This window comes from Chiloscyllium plagiosum, chromosome 14 (genome assembly GCF_004010195.1).
Source record: "Chiloscyllium plagiosum isolate BGI_BamShark_2017 chromosome 14, ASM401019v2, whole genome shotgun sequence".
Classification (NCBI taxonomy): Eukaryota; Metazoa; Chordata; class Chondrichthyes; order Orectolobiformes; family Hemiscylliidae; genus Chiloscyllium; species Chiloscyllium plagiosum.
In genome coordinates this window covers 4,670,318-4,690,267 of record NC_057723.1, presented here as the reverse complement: position 1 = coordinate 4,690,267, position 19,950 = coordinate 4,670,318, and the positions used below count along the sequence as shown (strand labels likewise).

The following is a 19,950-nucleotide window of genomic DNA, read 5'->3' as shown; positions in this document are numbered from 1 at the left end:
ATGCAATGATACAGATTCAAAACGATAGTAGAAATTACAGTTTTAAAGGTATTAAGAAGATAGCACGAAGGAAAGGCAAACATATGAGATTGCAATTGTGAAGTATTGTTTATTAAATGTCTCAATACAGCTTAATGGGTGTGGGTTGATAATTAGAATCTGTGCAAGGTAGAACAAGGCTTGTACCAATTTCAATCAGATAAATTATAAATTACAAATTTACCAGAATATCATTCATTTAAATGATATCAGAACGACAGCTTGGGGTTTCAGTGGGTTCGTTAGAAGGGGAGGCGACCAATAGAGTGGTACTGCAGGTAATTAGAACAGAGTTTAAAAGTTAGTGTATATGCCAAGTAAGTTTCAAGCCATCTACAGCTGTTTGAAATGGTGACCATATGAAGAAGATGATTAGAGTACATTGTTTGTGAGAATACCTTGAGCATTCTCAATTTAAAATGGAGGATTAATTACTCAACAGGTTCAAAAGTAAGATTGGGATAACGATAGCATCGAGGGAACAAATATTTTGAAGTCGGTAGACAAAGAGTGAGTTTCTGCCACCAATGTATTATTTAACTCATGTCTATGGCTGATGATTCAAAATGCAGAAAACCTTAGGGGAGGCATTGGCACTCCAAGACTTTCCTGCTCTCTCTTCCTGTGCTTTGCTTGACTCTGTGTCACTTGTTTTATCTCATATCATTCTAACGGCCTTATGAGAGTTAACTATGTGATTGTGAGATATAAATGGAAGTTATGTTTTGTGACTACAGTTAAGTCATTTAAGTCACTGTCAAATATCATAAGTATCCACTTCAGAGATCAAAAGCATTGGATTTCATTCTGGTGAAGAATGCACAGGATACGTTAGTTTGGCTTGATGCCAAGCCTTAGAATGAATAGTGTCTCCAGAAGAATTAGCTTATGATGCTTGTATATATCGTATCTATTTTGCCTAAATTCTGACAAACCCTCCAGCACGTAATGCAAACTATAAACCCACATGGGTTTCTTTTACTTATTAGCCATACGTACTCCAGATTAACTGCCTATTACATTGGAGAACAGTTCATTTCTCTAAAAGGATGGGTGATGCATATCTTCAATTTTCATTCGTTACTTTGTAGATTATGTTAGATTTCAAGCTTTTCAAGCCATTTCCTCTGTGCTTCACAAACGGCATGTTGTTCGTTCTCTTGAGCTTGGCATCTTTTACCAAGCATGGACTAAGGCATTGAACAAAAGAGTTGAGGGGAGAGTTAAAGCCCTTGACAGTGAAGCAATAGTTGACTGTATGTTGACTACACTAAGGAGATTTTTTTAAAAAACACCTTGGGGAAATAGGGAAGATAAGGGAAATTCCTCATTAGTTGGAGTCATGCCTAGCACAAAGCAACAAAACTGTGTTTTCTGGATACCGACCTCATTATCCCCAGAAATGCCTCAGAACAGATTTGTCAAATTAACCTGTTCAGAGAAATTATTACACACATCTGGGACACATCGGAATTAAATCTGCCCTACTGGTACAGACGTAACGACACTATCACTGCACCAGAAGTACTCTCACAATAAATTCCTCAGCATATTGTCCAAGGGTTAATATCCTCATCTGCCTCATCAATGACATTCACTGTAACAAAAGTCAGAAATTAAATTGTTCACTTAAAAATGCATAAAGTTGAGCACCGTTCCCAACTCCTCCAATACTGAAGTAACCTGTCTCTATATGCATATAGATCTGGCCAACAGTCAGGCTTGGCCTGTTGTGATAAAAAAAAATCACACGACACACTTGACAGGTAATGCCCACCTCCAAGGAGAAAATAAAAATCTAAGCAGCTGCCTTGACGGTCAATGGTATTACCATCACTAAATGTCCCACTATTAATATCCTCGGTGTTACCATTAACCAGTGTCTGACAAGACCCATGATCTGAATAGTGTGGTCACAGGATTGGGTCAGAGACTGAAAACTCTGCAATGAAAAACTGACTTCTTTTCTTTTCAAAGCCTGTCCACAATGGGCAAGGTACAAGTCAGGAATCTGATTGAATACTCTGTACTTGCTTGAATATCTGCAGCTCTGACAGCAGACAATTCAGCTTCTTCCAGTCCAAAGCAGTCTGTTTGATTGATTACTCATCCATAACATTCAATATTTGGTCCCTCCACCAGAGTTACACAGTGGCAGCAGTGTGTCCAATCTACAGGATACACTACAAAACTTACAAAAACTTCTTAGTCAACACCATCGAAAAATCACCTATAAAGACAAAGGTAGCAGCTGCAAGGTAGCCCCTCAACAAGTCACAAGCCATGCTCGCTCTTGTTGCCCTCCTGCCTACGATTCAAGCTCCTGGCATTCCCTTTGTAATAGTACACTGGATGTCCATACATCATATAGAGTACAATAGTTCAAGAAAGAGACTCATCATCGCATTCTCCATTACAATCAGGGATGTAATAAACATTGCCTTGGTGGGCAACATTCACATGTATCACAGAACAAAAATAAGATGGAAATCTATTTTACTAATGTGAATCAACAACAGAAGTTGCTCGAAAACCTCAGCAGGTCTGGCAGCTGTGAAGAGTTAACATTTCGGGTCCAGTGACCCTTCCTCAGAATTAGATCTGAAACATTAACACTGATTTCTTTTCAGAGATGCTGCCAGACCTGCTGAGCTTTTCCATCAACTGCTGTTTTCGTTTCTGATTATTCAGCTTCAATAGTTCCTTCGGTTCCATACCTTGAATAGTAGGATAAATAATTACTTGTACTTAGTTCACTCAAGTATTCTTTTGTAACCTTTGGTAGCCCAGGACTTGCATTCTAAATGAAGCTTGAAGCTATTGCGTGATAATTTTCAATGATACCAATGTGAATGCGTGTGACTTTTCAACTTGGACAAAACTCTGTGTGATATGCTGAGAAGGATCATGGGATGCACCATGTTTTCTTGCATTCCTAACATTCAAATGGCTCCAAGACTTGATTTTATCTATTCAGGATAGGTTTTCATCTCACTATATTATTTTCAGATAACCTACTGATTATCCACTAATCCTTAATTATGCCTATGCAAAATTCATTAATTAATGTTGATTTTTTGTGTGTAATAGTCTTGGATGGATTGCAGTACGCAGCCACTAAATTAGTAGATTCTGGCTTCACATTCTGCTCATAGACCTACATTGACACTTTAATATTTGATTGACACCATATCCACCAAATTGTACAAGACATTGGTTCTTCTGCATTTACAATACTGTGTACAGTTCTGGTCGCCACATTACCAAAAGAATGCAGACGCTTTGGAGAAGGTGCAGAGAAAGTTTACGAGGATGTTGCCTGGTATAGAAGGTGCTAGCTATGAAGACATTTTGAGTAGGTTCGGATTGTTTTCATTAGAAGAAAGGAGATTGTGGGGGGACCTGATTGAGTTTTACAAAATCATGAAGGGTATAGACAGGGTGAATAGAGATAAGCTTTTTACCAGGATGAGGGATTCACTAACGAGAGGTCACACGTTCAAGGTAAGAGATGAAACGTTTAAGGGGGATAGACGTGGAAAATACTTTACACAGAGGATGGTAGGTACCTGGAACGCGCTGCCAGCAGAGGTAGTAGAGGCAGGTACGTTAGATTAATTTAAGGTGCGTCTGGACAGCTGCAAGAGTAGGTGTGGAGCAGAGGGATACAGATCTTTGGGAACTGGCCGATAGGTTAGACAATGGATTTGGATCAGCACAGGCTTGGAGGGCCGCAGGGCCTGTTCCTGGGCTGCACATTTTCTATGTTCTTTCTTTATATCCCTAATATTCAACATTCCACATTCAATCCCTCCGCTATAATTGTACAAAGGCAGCAGTGTGTTGCATCTACAAGACTCCCTAATACGCACTAATTTGTTGGAGGGAGACCCTGTCTGAGTATTTTACTTAAGTGTTTTTGAAAAGACGACTCCATATATTGTTGAGGTTGGTGCAGTTGATGTAGTTTACTTGGACCCCAGTAAGACATTTAATAATATCCCACATGGAAGGTCAGCCAAAAGGTAATAACCCATGAGATCCAAAGGAAGTTGACAAACTGTATCCAAATAGGAGGCAAAGGATGATGGTGGAGGGTTATTTTGTAATTGGAAATGTGTGACCAGCAGTGTGCCACAGGATTCTGGGTTGGGACCCTTACTGTTTGTTATCTACATTCATTATTTGGATAGAAATGCAAAAGGTATAATTATTACATGTGTGAATGACTTGAAAATTGATGGTCATGTTAACAGTGAGGAGGATGATCCCAGATATTGATCAGATGGAAAAATGGGCAGAGTAATGATAGATGGAATTTAATTCTCATAAGTGTTCGGTATTATGTTTGGAGAGGTTTCATAAGGGAAAGATACACATCATATATGGTAGGTCCTTAGGGTGTAGTGAACAGCAAAGGCCCTTGGTGTACAAGTTCATAGATGCCCAGAAGGTGTCAGCACAAGTAGACAGGGTGGCGAAGAAGGCATGTACCATCTTGCCTTCAATAGCTAGGGCATAGAACATAGGAGCAAGGATAATAACTTCTTACAACTTTACCAAACATTGGTTAGGTGATGATGGAATACATTTTTAAAAGTCTGGTCACCACACTATCAGAAGTAAATTATTGCACTGGAAAGGGTGCAGAGGGGACTCATCAGGATGATGCCTGGATTGAAAAGTCTCAGTAATGAAGAGAGGTTGCATAGACTGAGCTTAGCTTGGTGCAAGGGAGGTTGATAAGGGATGGGATTGGAAAGGTTTGTTTAACATGTACAAAACTATGAAAGGCATTGACAGCAGATTCGATTACCTACAGTGTAGAAACAGGCCCTTCAGCCCACATCGACCCTCCAAAGAATAATCCACCCTGACCCATTCCCCTATAATTAATGCACTGCACACTACATGGCCAATTCACCTAACCTGCACATCTTTAGACTGTGCAAGGGAAAACCGGAGGAAACCCACGCAACACGGGGAGAATGTGCAAACTCTACACAGACAGTTGCCTGAGGTGGGAATTGAACCCAGGTCCATGGCACTGTGAGGCAGCAGTGCTAACCACTGAGCCACCGTGCCACCACTGCAACATTCTCTCAGGTCGTGAGAACCCCTTTCTGTGGCAGATGTATCTAACACAAGAGGACAAAAGTTTAAGGTGAGGAACAAGTGGTTTAGAGAAGATCTGTGGAAATGTGTTTTTTTCTCCCCCAGAGACATTTAATCATGTATGAAACATGCTGCCTGAGAGGGTGTTGGAGGGACGTGCTCACAGCCTGTAAGAAGTATCTGGATGAGCACTTTAAATGCCAGGGCATAGTAGGTTTTGGTCCAAGTGAAGTTAAATGGGATTAGTATAGTGTAATGTCTGTTGGTCAACATATACACAGTGGGCCAAAGGGTCTGTTTCTATGCTGTATGACTCGATGACTAATACCGCGCTTTTGCATTGTATTGGAGCTAAAAATCACATAAAACCAGGTTATAGTCCAGTAGGTTTATTTGGAATCACTAGCTTTCAGAGCGCTGCTCCTTAATCAGGTGGTTATATTTGACAGAGAATTGAAAGAAAAAGTTTACAGTGTGATGTAACTGAAATTATATATTGAAAAAGACCTGGATAGTTTGTTCAGTCTCTCATCTTTTAGAATGACCATGTTGGTTTCAGTTCTTTCATATGTAAATCACAGAACTTCTTTAAAAGTTACATTCTCAAGTGGAGTTTAACCATTGGTGTCATGTCGCCTGGATAATGCATTTAACGTGTGAGGTGCCCTGTGTGAGACTGTCTATGTCACAATGGTCAGACTGATTCTAATGTAAAAAACGGATTTATAGAATCTTACATAGATTCATACGGTTTTTGAGCAAAGTAAAATGTAATTCTGCCAGTATAAATTCCACCCACAAACTTATATGCGTATGTGTGCATGTGGATGTGTATGGGTTGGAGGTGGGGGGGGGCGGGGGTTGCAGTTTAAGAGTGTCTGTGAGTGAGTATGTGTATGTGTGTGTGAGTGTGAGTGGAAAGGAGTATAAGTCTGTGAGAGCGTGTGTGTGAGTGCGGGAGTGTATTTGTGAGCGTATAAGAGAGGGCATGCATGAGTGTATGGGTCTATATGAGATAGAGAGTGTGTGTGTATATATATATATATATATATATGTGTGTGTGTGTGTATGTGTGTAGGAGTGTGGGTGTCTGTGTGTGTTGGAGTGTCAGCGTGTCTGTGTCTGTGTGTCTGTCTGTGTTTATGCGTCTATCTGTGTGTGTATAGTGCAATGGGGTCACCTGTAGTGTGACATGAGGCCATCACCATGGGTACCAAACTTGACTATCAGCCTCTGTTCAGTTACTTTTCATTGTTGCCTGTCCCGAAGTCCGCCTTGGAGGATGGTCACCCGAAGGTCCAAGGTCAAATGTTGGAGATGGCTGAATTGTTCTCTGAATGGGAGGGAACACTCCTGTCTGTTGATTGTTGTGTGGTGTCCATTCATCCGCCGCTGATTCTCTTGCTCCTTGGATGCTGCCTGACCTGCTGCACTTTTCCAGCAACACATTTTCAGCTCTGTTTGGTCTCACCAATGTACCATGTCTCAGGGCATCCTTGCTTGCAGCATATGAGATAGACAATATTGGATGATTCACATGAGTACCTGCCACATAAATGTGGGAGGTGTCTACACGCATAATGGTGGTATCCGTGTCATCATTCTGACACATCTTGCAGCATCTACTGTGACAAGGTCGTATGGTGTTGTCCTGAAAGCTGGGTAGTTTGCTACGAACAATGATCTGTTTGAGGTTTGGTGGTTGTTTAAAGGTGAGAAGTGGAGGATTGGGGAAGATCTTGGCGAGGTGCTTATTCACATTGATAATGTGTTACACACTGCGAAGAACATGCCATAGTTTCTCAGGTCCTGGGAAGAACTGGACAATGAAGGGTAGCCTGTCGGTTGAAGCTTGTGTCTGTCTCCTGAGAAGTTTATTACGGTTTCTCACTGTGGCACATTGGAACTGGTGGTCGATTTGTTGAACATCGTACCTCATTCTTATGAGGGCATCCTTGAATGCCTACAGGTGCCCATCATGTTCCTCCTCATCTGAACAGATCCTGTGTATGTGTAGGGCTTGTTCATAGGGGATGGCTGTTTTAATACTTTTCAGGTGGAAGCTGGACAAGTGTAGCATTGTGAGGTTATCTGTGGGTTTGTGGCAGAGTGAGGTGTTGAGGTGTCTATCCTTGATGGAGATGTATGTGTCAAAGAATGGGACAGATAGTAGAAAGTAGTCCATGGTGAGTTTGATGGTGGGATGAAACTCATTGATAACACTATGAAGTTGTTTCAGTGACTTCTTGCCATGAGTCCGGAGGAAGAAAATGTCATCAATGTACCTGGTGTTTGGTGTTGTTTCGGGGTCCTGTGTAGAGAAGAAGTTTTTTTTTAACCTGTGCATGAAAATGTTGGCAAATTGGGGTGCAAATTTGGTCTCCATAGCTGTTCCATGTGTCTGGATGAAGAACTGGTTGTCAAAGGTGAAAATGTTGTGGTCAAGGATAAAACGGATGAGTTGCAGAATGGTGCTCAGAGATTGGCAGCTGTTGGTGTTGAGTACTGAGGCTGTTGCCACGATTCTGTAATTGTGGGGGATTAGCGAGTTTTGAGAAGATTTGTAGCTCAGGTTGAGGTTCTGGATGTAAGTTCACTCACTGAGCTGGAAAGTTCATTTCCAGACTTTTCGTCACCCCACTAGCGTCCATTGTGACGAGGAATGTTCCTGCTTCGACTGGTCTGTGGGTGCTGAGTTTCTGTAAGAAATCTGCAGTTGCAACAGAAGCAGGGAGTCCCCTGTGCAATGGGTTTCAAGATGCCTTTGACATAGCCAGAGAGGTTCTCACACAGGGTCCCATTGCCTGATAACTTTAAATGTAACTCTTAAAAAAGGTTTTGAGATTTACACATGAAAGAACTGAAACCAACATGGTCATTCTAAAAGATGAGAGACTTAACAAACAATCAAGGTATTTTTCAATATGTAATTTCAGTTGTCTCATACTGTAAGCTTTTGCTATAAATTCTATATCTTACGATCTTATACTTCCTAATCACCTGATAAGGAGAGCGCTCCGAAAGCTAGTGCTTCCAAATAAACCTGTTGGACTATAACCTAGCGTAGTGATTTTTAACTTTGAGCATCCCAGTCCAACAACGCCATCTCCAAATCATGACTTTATCAGCCACGTAACCTTTCAGATGAGCGCCAACCGAGCTATATTTGTTTGTCACCTGTCTGAGGCCATACAAAAGAGAATAGCGAAATTCTGCCCGTTGACCTCAAACAATTCCAGCAAAATAGCTTTTCTGTGTTTTAGTTCATTTTTAAAATGGAATTTTGGGCCATCGGATAAAGCTTGTGTAGTTTTCGGCGCAGTCGCGTGTCAGCTATTGCTTTGACAATTGGGAACGTCAGCCGAGAAATCCTCCTGGCGGCGGCTAATTAAACATTAGGGCATGACGTAGATGTGGTGTCCCTGTCTCTGAGCTAGGACACCAGGGCATAAGTCCCACCTGCTCCAGAAGTGCATATTTCTGAACAGGTTAGTTAAAATATATCGAACTCAGAATGTAGAATTTTCGAAGATCTGAGATTACCGATGCAGGGAGATGGTTTTGGGAATGGGGATGGTGTGGGCGGCGAGGGGGTTGGGGGGTGGCAGGGAGAGCCCCTTGAAAGTGGAGCTATAGTCTGCTGAGGAAGCCGAATCTGTCGTAAGTGTTAACAACGAGGGCGAAGGCGGGAAGTCGCAGGTGGCAATTTCAGGTTGATGGCAATTTCAGATCGCCAGAGGCATGAACGCTGATCCGACGCTGTCTTCTGTTAATTTCTTCTCCAGCCGCTCGGAAGATTCTACTATTGACTGCTTTTTTTTTTGCTCTCCCTCAATTACGCTTGCTTAAGGTGATCTGCAAAAGAAGCAAAGGTGAAAGTGAGGTAAAACTTTTTTTCACTTAGCCAAGAGTTCGGGTTTAAATGCACTGCCTGGAAGTGAGTTTGGGAGAAGATTCGACTGAGGCATTCCATGAGTCATTGGATGATAACTTGTATTCAAATAATGTGTAAGGATATGAGGGAGAAAGCAGGAATTGAGCACAAGTTAGTGATGCTTATTTAACGAATAGGGGCAAGACAATTGGACCAAGTGTCCTCCTTCTGAGCCGTGACGTTTCTCTGATTCGGTGACAATAGTAACTAAACATCGTAAATATTTATTTCTCTCCGAAATGCTTTCAAACGTTCCCAGCCTCCGAAATATGCAATATAAATAAAGTTTATTTTTCCTTGTTTGCGTTAATGACAGCAAAGTTCAGATCTAGAGTTAGCTAATGGCATCAAATGCATTCCTGTCAATCATCTGTCTTTCTAGTCAAATAGCTGCGGAACGGAGAGGTTTTCGAGAATATCCTCACCTGTTATTCTGCATTTGTAGTGATGTTTTGATCTCGTGGCTCTTTCTTGAAGCTGCTTGTGTGAATTCGAGAGTACCCAGCTGAGGACAATGAGAATGATACTTGAGTGAATTGAGGAAGAGGCAAGTATTTTATATGAAGATTTGTGCTAATTTATACTTTGCAATTCAGTCTGTAGAGCATACCAAATATAATCTATGTACTCAGTTGCTTCATAGTGAAATGTACTTACACCCTTTTAAAAAGCGCGCCTTCCCCTGTTCATTCATATCATGTTGGCGGTCGGTTAGCTCAGCTGACTCAATGCTTGGTGAGTGAGGCTAGTTCCCATGTGGCATTAGATTGTTTCAAAGGACTCTCCTTCTTAACCTCTTGTCACACCTGTGGTTTGGTATGCTTCAATTTAAACCACCACCAGTCGTTTCCTTTTAACGAGAGGGCAACTTTATCCTTATTATATCACGTTCAGGCAGAATCTGTTTAAAGTTAAACGGACAAACTTTTGTGGCTACTGTTTTATCAAGAGTGAATTTGTAAGCTGAAATTCAAGGAAAATCAGGCTAAGCAAAGCATTTGCGGTGTAACAACAGATTTAAGTGTCTGAGTCAATTTATGATTATTTTTTCGAATTTATTTAAGCACCTAATTTATCAAGGCCTACCAATGTTATTGAGGTTCTTTCAAAGGCAGAAATACAGACTGACTTACATTGTGGCCAGGTCTGACAACTCAGTTTCATGGGCAGCCAGATTACTGCTAAATTAGTTATGCAGGGAACACTGGTTGTCAGCAAAATTAAGGCGATTCTTAAAACAGAAAGAGGGGCACAACATACACATTTTTAAAATTCATATGCAAAAAGTTATGATACAGTCAGCGTGTTATTGCCATTGCGCAACTAAAACTTTATTAAGTTTCAGTCGTAGGTTTACGAGTTCCCTGAAACTGCTCACCCCATTTCAGTTAATTATGATAGCCGACTATTTCAAGTTCAATTTACTTGGTGATCTTTACACTGAGGAATGATGTGACTTTTGGAAGTACGATGTGTAATTATTGGATAAGACTCTTTGTGTCGCTGTCTACCAATGAAGAATTGAAAAATGAAGACATCCTTCAGTCCTTCCGCAGCCCCGTACACACGCTGAGGAAGGAAGAGAAGGGAAAGCCAGCACCAGATTGCGGTTGCATCTCAGCCATCTTTGATCTCCTTTTATTCGAGTCATTCTACGCTGGGAGGGCATGTTATTTATCAATCATTGTCCCTTGGACTTTGCACCAAGTCAAGAAGCTCTGATCGATATATACATTTTATTACTATTTGCGACTGAGTTCGAATGAGAGGACGTCTTTACACAGATAATGCAAACGTCGTTTTCCATTATCTTGCTTTACGTCTGGGATTTTGTTTCTGCCCAGATTCATTACTCAATTCCAGAAGAATTAGAAGACGGCGCTTTCGTTGGGAATATTGCTAACGATATTGGATTAAATGCGAGAGAACTGTCTATCCGCAGGTTTCGGATCATGTCAGCTGCAAAGAAGAGGTATTTCGAAGTTAATTTAAAGAATGGTATTTTGTTTGTTAATGACAAAATTGACAGGGAGCAGCTCTGCGGCCAAACTCTTACGTGCTTGCAAAATATCGAGATTGTTACAGAAACACCATTAAGACTGTACCGTGCTGAGGTTGAAATACAAGATATCAATGACAATTCCCCCAGTTTTCCGCAGGATGCGCTACGTTTGGAGATTCTTGAGTCAACACCTCCGGGAACTCGCTTTCCACTACAGAGCGCGCATGACCCCGATGTCGGTACAAACTCTGTTCACACTTATAACCTCAGTCCAAATGATCACTTCACGCTGAATGTTCAAAACAGCAGTGATGGAACTAAGAGTGTATTTTTGGTGCTGGATAAATTATTGGATAGAGAAAAACAAGCTCTACACACTTTACTTCTTAGTGCCTTAGATGGCGGGATTCCAACACGATCTGGTAATGCCCAAATTATTATCGCTGTACTTGATGCCAATGACAATCTGCCTGTATTTGATCAGTCTGTTTATTGGGTGAAAGTGATTGAAAATGTAATCGCTAATACATTAGTTATTAACCTTAATGCTACTGATTTGGATGAAGGCACAAATGCAGAAATAATTTACTCTTTTAGCAGTTACACTCCAGACAAATTGTATGAACTGTTTAGTATAGAACCTCATACAGGAAAAATCACAGTTAATGGAGTATTGGATTATGAAGAAGCCAACGTCTACGAGATTAACGTGCAAGCCAGAGACCAGGGTCCTAATTCTGTTCCTGCATATTGCAAAGTTGTAGTGGAGATTGTCGACGTGAATGACGTCATACCTGAGCTGACGCTGATGTCATTATCCAGCTCCATAACTGAAAATGCTACGATAGGAACGATGATAGCTCTAATCAGCGTAGCGGATCCGGAATCTGGAGAAAATGGCAAAATTAGTTGTTATGTTCCCAATAACCTTCCATTCCGGTTGAAACCGTCTTTCAAGAACTCTTACATGTTGGTTATTCGTGCATTATTGGATAGAGAAACTGTTCCTCAATACACAATTAATGTCACTTGTTCAGATGCTGGATCGCCTCGTCTCTTCACCAACAAAATCATTGTACTGGCGATCTCTGACATTAACGACAATGCACCACACTTCACAAAGTCAACGTATACAGCCTATATATTGGAAAACAATACGCCCGGAGCAATAATCTGCTCGGTTACGGCTTTTGATTCTGACCTCGGTCAAAACTCTGACATTTCTTACTCTATTATGGCGAGTCAGATTCAAGGCGTGCCTATCGAGTCCTTTGTATCAATTAATTCAGAAAATGGAGAAATATTTTCACAGCGTTCATTTGATTATGAGCAATTTAAGAACTTTCAAATCCTCGTCCAAGCTCGAGACGCTGGAACCCCATCCCTCAGTAGTAATGTTATTGTAAACGTTGTAATCCTCGACCAAAACGACAACTCTCCTGTTGTCGTATCTTCCCTGTCAAAAAATGGAACTTACGTAATGATGCCTCGATCAGCAAATCCAGGTTACCTGGTGACAAAAGTGACTGCAGTTGATGCTGATTCTGGACAGAATGCCAGATTGATTTACCAATTGATCCAATCTACTGATAGAACTCTTTTTACTGTTGCACGCAATTCGGGAGAAATCAGAACCATGCGACTCTTTGAAGACAGAGACTCAACTACACAAGTGCTCATAATCTTGGTAAAGGACAATGGTCATCCTTCCCTCTCCACTACTGTCACAGCTACATTGTCGCTGATAGATAAGACTGCTGCAATTATGTCAGATGTTAGCAATCAACCCCAAGATATTGAGCAATCGACGGATTTCGCCATCTATATAATAATATCCCTAGGTACTGTCTCATTCATCCTTTTTTTGATAATAATTGCGCTCGTTACCACAATGTGCCACAATAGCAATGATCACATCGACGATTGTTCTCTGATGAATTGTTGTTTTGGACGTGAGATTAGAAACAATACATCGAAGCAGTCTCATGCAAATCCTCGGATGGCGCCCAACGTTCAACCAACTACAAATGTTATGGAAGTTCGTGGTACTGGGTCACTCTCTGAGACGTATTGCCTGATTCGTCCAACAACTGAACGCGAGAATGGGAACTGCATACTTCTCACGCCTTTCGGTTCTGCAACACGTCGAAGCAATATCAAGAATACTGACGTGCATTTCTCAGAATACAATCAGCAAACAAAACCAAAGCCGAATATTATCAGTGAGGTGAGTGAAAGAAATATAAAACAAACTCAACCCATATCACTCGGACTTACGCGAAATGATATGATGAAAGTTGCAAAATGTGCATCGTTGTTGGTGGGAATTGCCAATTCAGTCTAATACAGGAGTCATGGTGAACGAAGAAATTACTAGATTTTATCAGTTCTATTATAATGCGTTATTTTACTTTTTAAAAAAACAAAATCTCAGTATAGAGGTCCCATTTTATCTACAGCACAATTTTTTTTCCAATTGTTTATTTCACTCTTCAACAATAACCTAAATAACCTGAGCAATGGATCGATAACAAGCAAGTTTCATTTGGAAGTTGTTGCTAATAAGATTGTACAGTCATACAGGGGAAGTGAGGGGTGGGGAGAGGAAAGTCATCTACACGATTATTGTGATCTGGAACTGACTTCCTGAAATATGGCAGAGAAATGAATCAAACATTTATGCACTACTGAGTGCATTTCGAATTTTGCAATATTGGTTGAACTAAATGGGAAAACAGTCACATAATATTCAAATATATTTGTTCCAGTTTTATTCGTTTGCCTTCTGGAAGAACCTAACTACGTCCCTATGAATTTTCCTGCGAGTTAACTCCTTCCGTTGCTACGTTCAACAAACAAAACAACCTACGTTTGAATAAAACTTCCCATGGCAACAGATTTCATTTGATGGATTTCTGGAAAGGTGGTGGCATTTTCATTCATTGCTGGTGCTTGCAGATGAGGATGATTCCTTTCCACTCTCAGGGTGAGTCCGTAGGTGACTGTAGAAACCAATGCAGTTACCGCAGGCTCTGTTACACTTGTGGTAGAAGGTGGTCATGGGAAGGGGTAGATGGGACATTGATGTGGCAGCACCCTCCTTTCACAGTTATCACTTGGCTTCACTTTTTCCTGATGGCAAGTCTCAAGGTGCCTTCCCAGATGTTCCTCCTCCACTTTGGACGGTCATCACCAATGATTTCCAGGTTTGTGTGGGAATGCTGCACTTTACGAGTGAGCCCTTCAAGGCATCACTGAAGTGCTTCCTCTGTCCAGCTGGAGCTCCGGCCGTTTCAAGGCTGGGAATAGAGCACCTGCTTTGGCAGTCTTGTATCGGTCATATGGATCTGTGCCAGGCCCATCATAGCCGATTAAGGATGGTCAGTGCCTTGATGCTCGGGATGTTTGCCTGGTTAAGGACATTGACGTTCCTGCATCTTTCTTCCTCGTGAATTCACAGGATCTTGTGCAGGCAGCATTTGTGGTACTGCTCAAGCACCATGACGTGTCTGCTGTAGACAGTCCATGTCTCAGAGCACCATGAGAAGATGGAAACAACCACAGCTCTGTAAACCATGATCTTGGTTTTGCATCTGATGTTGTCTTCATTCAACCTTTTCCTCAGGCGGCCAATGTCTGTGCTGACTCATTAGCGGTGGTGATGGATCTTTTCTTCAATAGTTACTTTGGCCAACAGGATATTGCTGAGATATTGGAAGTAGACAATATTCACTAAGGCCTCCCAATGAACCTTGATGATTGGGGTGGAGGCATAGTTCTAATTACACTTACCTAATAATCTGGAAACTCAAGGTAATAAATTAATCATATTCCAAATTGGTAACATTTGAAATGTAAATTATATGAATAAATTCTGAATTTAATAAAAGCTAGTCTGAGTATTGGTGACAATGCAACTATTGCTGATTGTTGCAAAAAGTCTTGTTTGTTAACATACATTCTTATTTGGTCTGGCCTAGATGTGACTCCAGAGTCACTGTAATGTTGTTTGTTCTTAACTGCCTTCTGTAAATGGCTCAGCAAGACACACAGTTCAAGAAAAAAATAGGCAGGAATCTTAAGGTGAAGGAACCTCTACCACATTTGGATAGAATTTATCCTGCAGTTTGATAGGTAGCAGCTTGCATCAGACATAATGGTATAACAATTAAGTAACGTTAACTACAAAGATATGAAGGATGAACTGGCCAGAGTTGCCTGGAAGGAAAACAGAGCAGGGTAGTACTGCAACAGCATGAGTTTGCAAGGATAATTCAGGAGGCATTGCAGAGATTCAATCCAAGAAGAAATATACAAAGGAGAGGACTAAGGGCACCATGGCTGATAAGGGATGTCAGAGACAGCAGAAAAGCAAAGGAAAAGCATACATTGTTGTGCAGATTAGTGGAAAACCAGAAGATTGGGAAAATTTTAGAAGTCAGCAAAGGACAACTAAAACAAATAGATGAAATATGAGAGTAAGCTTTCCATTAACATAAGGCAAGTGTGGACTTTGGACAGCTGGAAAATGAGGCTGCAGAATTAGTAATGGGAACAACAAAATGGCTGCAGAATTGCATAGATATGTTGTATCAATCTTCATGGTGGAAAACACCAGCAGCATACCAGTCCTCAAGAGAGTCTGGAGCAGAGGTGAGTGTAGAGGCCATCATTCAGGCAGAAGCTGAAAGGTCTGAAGTTGAATAAGTCACCAGGTTGTTTTTAAGGGTTTTTAGTCGACTGTTAAAGATGATATTTCAGAGTACTTGGACATGCACGGTAAAATAATTCATCAAGGAGCAGTAATATCTGAAACATCTGTTGGAATTCTTTGAGGTGGTAATGAGCAATTTAGGCAAAAGAAAGTTGGTTGAGGTAATCTATTTGGATTTCTAGAAGGCCTTTGTTAAGGTGCCATGCAGGAGGCTGCTAAATAAGGTAAGTGACTATGGTGTTAGGGAAAAGGCATTGAATGGATTGAGATTGGCTGACAAGCAGAATGAGAAAGTGAGGACTGTAGATACTGGAGATCAAAGTTGAGCACGTGGTACTAGAAAAGCACAGCAGGCTGGGCAGCATCCGAATAGCATGTGAATCGATGTTTCAGGCATAAGCATTTCATTCCATCACCACACTCTCGACTCTGACAAGCAGAAGGCAGAGAGTGAGGATAAAGTGGTCTTTTTCAGCATGGCAGCCAGTAACTAATGCAGTTCTGCGGGGGTCAGTGTCAGGACCAAAGCTATTCATATTATACATTAATGAACTGGATGTAGGAACTGAGGGCATTGTTGCTAAGCTTGCAGATGACACCAAGCCATGTGCATGTACCTGTACTGTTGAGAAGGTGGAGAGGCTCCAGATGAATTTGGTTAGGCTCGGAGAATGGGCAAAGAAGTGACAGATGGAATACAATGTGCGAAAGTGTGAAATTATGCACTTTGGTGAGAAGAATAGATGTTTAGACTATTTTCTAAGTGAGGAACAGCTTTGGAAATCTGAAGCACAGAGGGATTTAGCAGTCTTATTTCAGGAATATCTCAAGCCCAACATGCAGGCTCAGTTGGCAGTTGGGTGGGGGGGGGGGGGGGCAAATGCAATGTAAACATTCATTTTGAGAGGGCAAGAATACAAGAACAACGATGTATTGCTGAGGTTGGATAACACTCTGGTCAGAATATTGAGAGCAGTTTTGGAACCTCATATCTGAGAAAGGATATGTTGACCTTGGAAGGGGTGCAGAGGAGGAAAACAAGCATGATCCTAGGGATGAAAGGCTTGTCAGACAAGGAATGTTGGGGACTCTGAATTTGTCCTCAATGGAATTTATAAGGACGAAGAGGTATCTCATTGAAACTTACAAATTACTGAGAGGAAAAGCTAAAGAATCGTGGATGCTGGAAATCAGAAACAAAAACAAATAGCTTGGTAAATTCAAAAGGTCAGGCAGCATCAACAGAGAGAAAACAGTGTTAGTGTTTTGGGTCCAGTGACTGTTCTGAAGAAAGTTGACTTGACCCAAAATGTTAACACTGCTTTTTCTCCATCGCTGCTGCCAGACTTGCTAAGCCTTCCCAGCAATTGTAGTTTTTTTTCATAATATTGAGAGACTTGGATAGTATGGATGTGGAGAAAGAATTTTCACTGGTAAGAGAAACAAATACCCTACAGCATAGCTTCAGGATGAACGTACAATTGTTGAGATGAGGAGACATTTGTTCAGCCAGATGGTGGTGAATCTGTTGAATTTGTTGTACAAAAGGCTGTGACGACCACATCATGGAATTTATTTAAGACAGGTAGATAAATTGTTCATTACGTCCTAAGAGAATCAAAGATTACTGGCAGAAAGCTGGAGAATGGGATTGAGAAACATATCAGCCATAATCAAATGGCACAGCCGCATTTGGCCGCATTTTTCTCCAATATGTTATGATCTTATAAATGCTGGCCCTGCCAGTAAGACACACGTTATGGAAGAATACTTCGAATGTTTGAAGGACTTTTGTAGGGTAAAACTGTATAATAATATTCTAAATAAGGAAAAAACCAAAAGCTTGATGAAAGAAGTAGGTTTTAAGTGCATTTTATGAGTGGAAGAGACAATGACATTTTGGAAGGGAATTCCGGACAGCCAAGCTGAGATAGCAGAATTGAGAGCCACCAATGGTGGATAAAAGCATTAGTACATATAAAATGGTCCAAATTTAGACACATAGAACAAACTCAAGACAGTGATAGATCATAACATAATATGAGCATACTGGTAATGGAAGGATTTTGTCTGTTTTAGAATATTGCAAACAGAGTTCTGAATAAATTCTAGATGTTCAAGGTGCAAGATGAGTGAATTCATCATGACAGGATTTATGATTCTGTGGGTATTAGTATTTTTGTACTGTCATCTTTTCTTCTTATTGTACCAACCTGCATTGCATTAAACATCATTTGTTGGAGGTCAGAAGAATTATTTTGGTGTTGTCTGTGATAATTGTGGCTGAGGAAGATACTGGCTTCAGAGGGCACAAGATTCATTGAGGTGTCCTTTCTCTGAGATTCTCACCTCAGCTGTCCATCTGCATTACCCTTACAATGCATCTCCAAACAGTCAGCTTGGAAAAGTCACAATCACCTTTAACTATCTATAGTTACCAATGGCAAAGCATTTATTTGAAATTCTTGCATGGTCTTTGTCGCACAGACATTGATTGCACAGCAGGCCAAAACCCAATTACCAATTTACTATACAGAAGATATTTGAATATATTGCTGTGATCCATGTGCTGATTGTGGTCTAGCCAGTGCAGGTATTATTTAGTTAGCAATCGGTGTATGCAGATGGAATTTAGCACAGTCCATATCTCTGCCTTACTAATTTTGACCTGCCAAAGAACCCAAAGTTGTTTATGAGACAGCAAAGGTGGAAGTTGTTCAGAACAATCTGCTGCCAAATATTTATTGCTGTGATCTCATGACAGTAGAGAAGCGCGTTGAGGAGCTTGGTTGACTTACAGTTTTCAGTTGTCAGTTTGCTGTTGATGCAGAGACTATTGCTTAAGTTGCATGTAACATCTGAAGATATTACAATAGCTGAGTTGGTAGATGTGAGACTGGAACAGCACAGCAGTTCAGATAGCATCTGAGGAAAGTCAACATTTTGGGCTGAAACAGTTTGTTAGGACTGGGAGGGGAAGGGGAGCCCAGAAGTAAAAAGAGGGAGGGGGTGGGGTGGGGCTGCTGGAAGGGCAAGTAGAATGGTGACAGGCGGATGCATGTAGGAGGTTATTGTGATTGGTCAGTGGGAAGGGTGGAGCAGATAGTTGAGCAGGAAGATGAACAGCTAAGTTCTAGTGAAGGAGGTGAGAAGAGGGGGAGGGCTGGAAATGGGAAAGGACTGGGGGTGGCGGCTTTTTGAAGCTGGTGAAGTCAATATTGAGGCCATTGGGCTGTAAACTCCCCAGGTAAAATATCAGGTATTGCTCCTCCAGTTTATATTTGGTCTCATTCTGACAATGGAGGAGGCTAAGGATGGATGTGTTGTCAGAATTAAAATGGATAGTAACTAGAACATCGGGTTCGTTGATGCATGCACAGAGCAGATGCTCTGCAAACCAGTCCCTAAGACTGTATTTGGTCTCCCTGAAATAAAGGAAACCACACTGGGAGCAACAGACACAAAAGGTGAGTTTGGGTGAAGCGCAGGAGAAACTCTGCCGGATCTGGAAGGACTGTGTTGGGCTTTGAGCTGAGATGAGAGGGGAGGTGTAGATGCAGGCGCTGCACCTCCTACGGTTGCAGGAAAAGGGATTGGATGTGGTGGTGAAGTTGATGGAGAGTGTAGAGTTGACAAGGGATTTATGGAGTGAATGGTCCCTGTGGCAAGTGGATTGGTAGAGGAAGGAAATATCTGTTGGTGGTGGGGTCTGATTGTTGGTGGTGGAAATGTTGGAGGATTATGCATTGGGTTTGGAGGTTGGTGGGGTAATATGTGAGAACTAAGGGGGCTCGATTCTTATTGTTATTGAGGGAAGGCAGTTTGTGGGCAGAGTGCAGCAAATGGAGAAGATGCACTTAAGGGTATCCTCAATTACTGAGGAGGCGAAGCTATGGTCCCTAAAGTTGGATGATATTTGGAATGTCCTGGAGTAGAACACATCATCCTGAGAGCAGATGCTGTGGAGGCAGAGGAATTGAGTATGGGTTATCATTTTTGCAGAAGGGTCAGTGAGAGGAGATATGGTTGATGCGGTTGTGGAAGTTAGTGGGTTTGAAATGGATGTCAGTGGTCAATTAGTTTCCAGGGATGGAGACAGAGAGGTCCAGGAAGGGGACGGAGGTGTCAGAAATGGTCCAGGTGAAT

The 19,950-nt window shown here is 41.4% G+C and overlaps 2 protein-coding genes and 1 long non-coding RNA gene across 4 annotated transcripts in view; 2 read left to right on the top strand and 1 right to left on the bottom strand.

Moving 5' to 3' along the window:
• The window catches only part of LOC122556968, a 309,989-nt gene that overhangs the window by 73,987 nt on the left and 216,052 nt on the right, over positions 1-19,950 (top strand). The gene's annotated exons all lie outside the window — the stretch shown is intronic.
• Positions 8,101-11,966, bottom strand: LOC122556426. Of its 2 annotated transcripts, none has more exons than XR_006313533.1 (3): positions 11,885-11,966; positions 9,514-9,593; positions 8,101-9,009 (listed from the first exon to the last, which is right to left on the bottom strand). It is a non-coding gene; the product is annotated as an uncharacterized LOC122556426 (long non-coding RNA). The 2 variants fall into 2 exon arrangements; XR_006313534.1 differs by lacking the exon at positions 11,885-11,966 and adding an exon at positions 9,746-9,928.
• LOC122556424 (protocadherin alpha-C2-like) lies at positions 10,554-14,043 on the top strand. Its single transcript, XM_043703061.1, has 2 exons — positions 10,554-13,317; positions 13,859-14,043. The coding sequence occupies exons 1-2, from the start codon at positions 10,876-10,878 to the stop codon at positions 13,901-13,903; spliced, it is 2,487 nt and encodes an 828-aa protein (XP_043558996.1). The 5' UTR covers positions 10,554-10,875; the 3' UTR covers positions 13,904-14,043.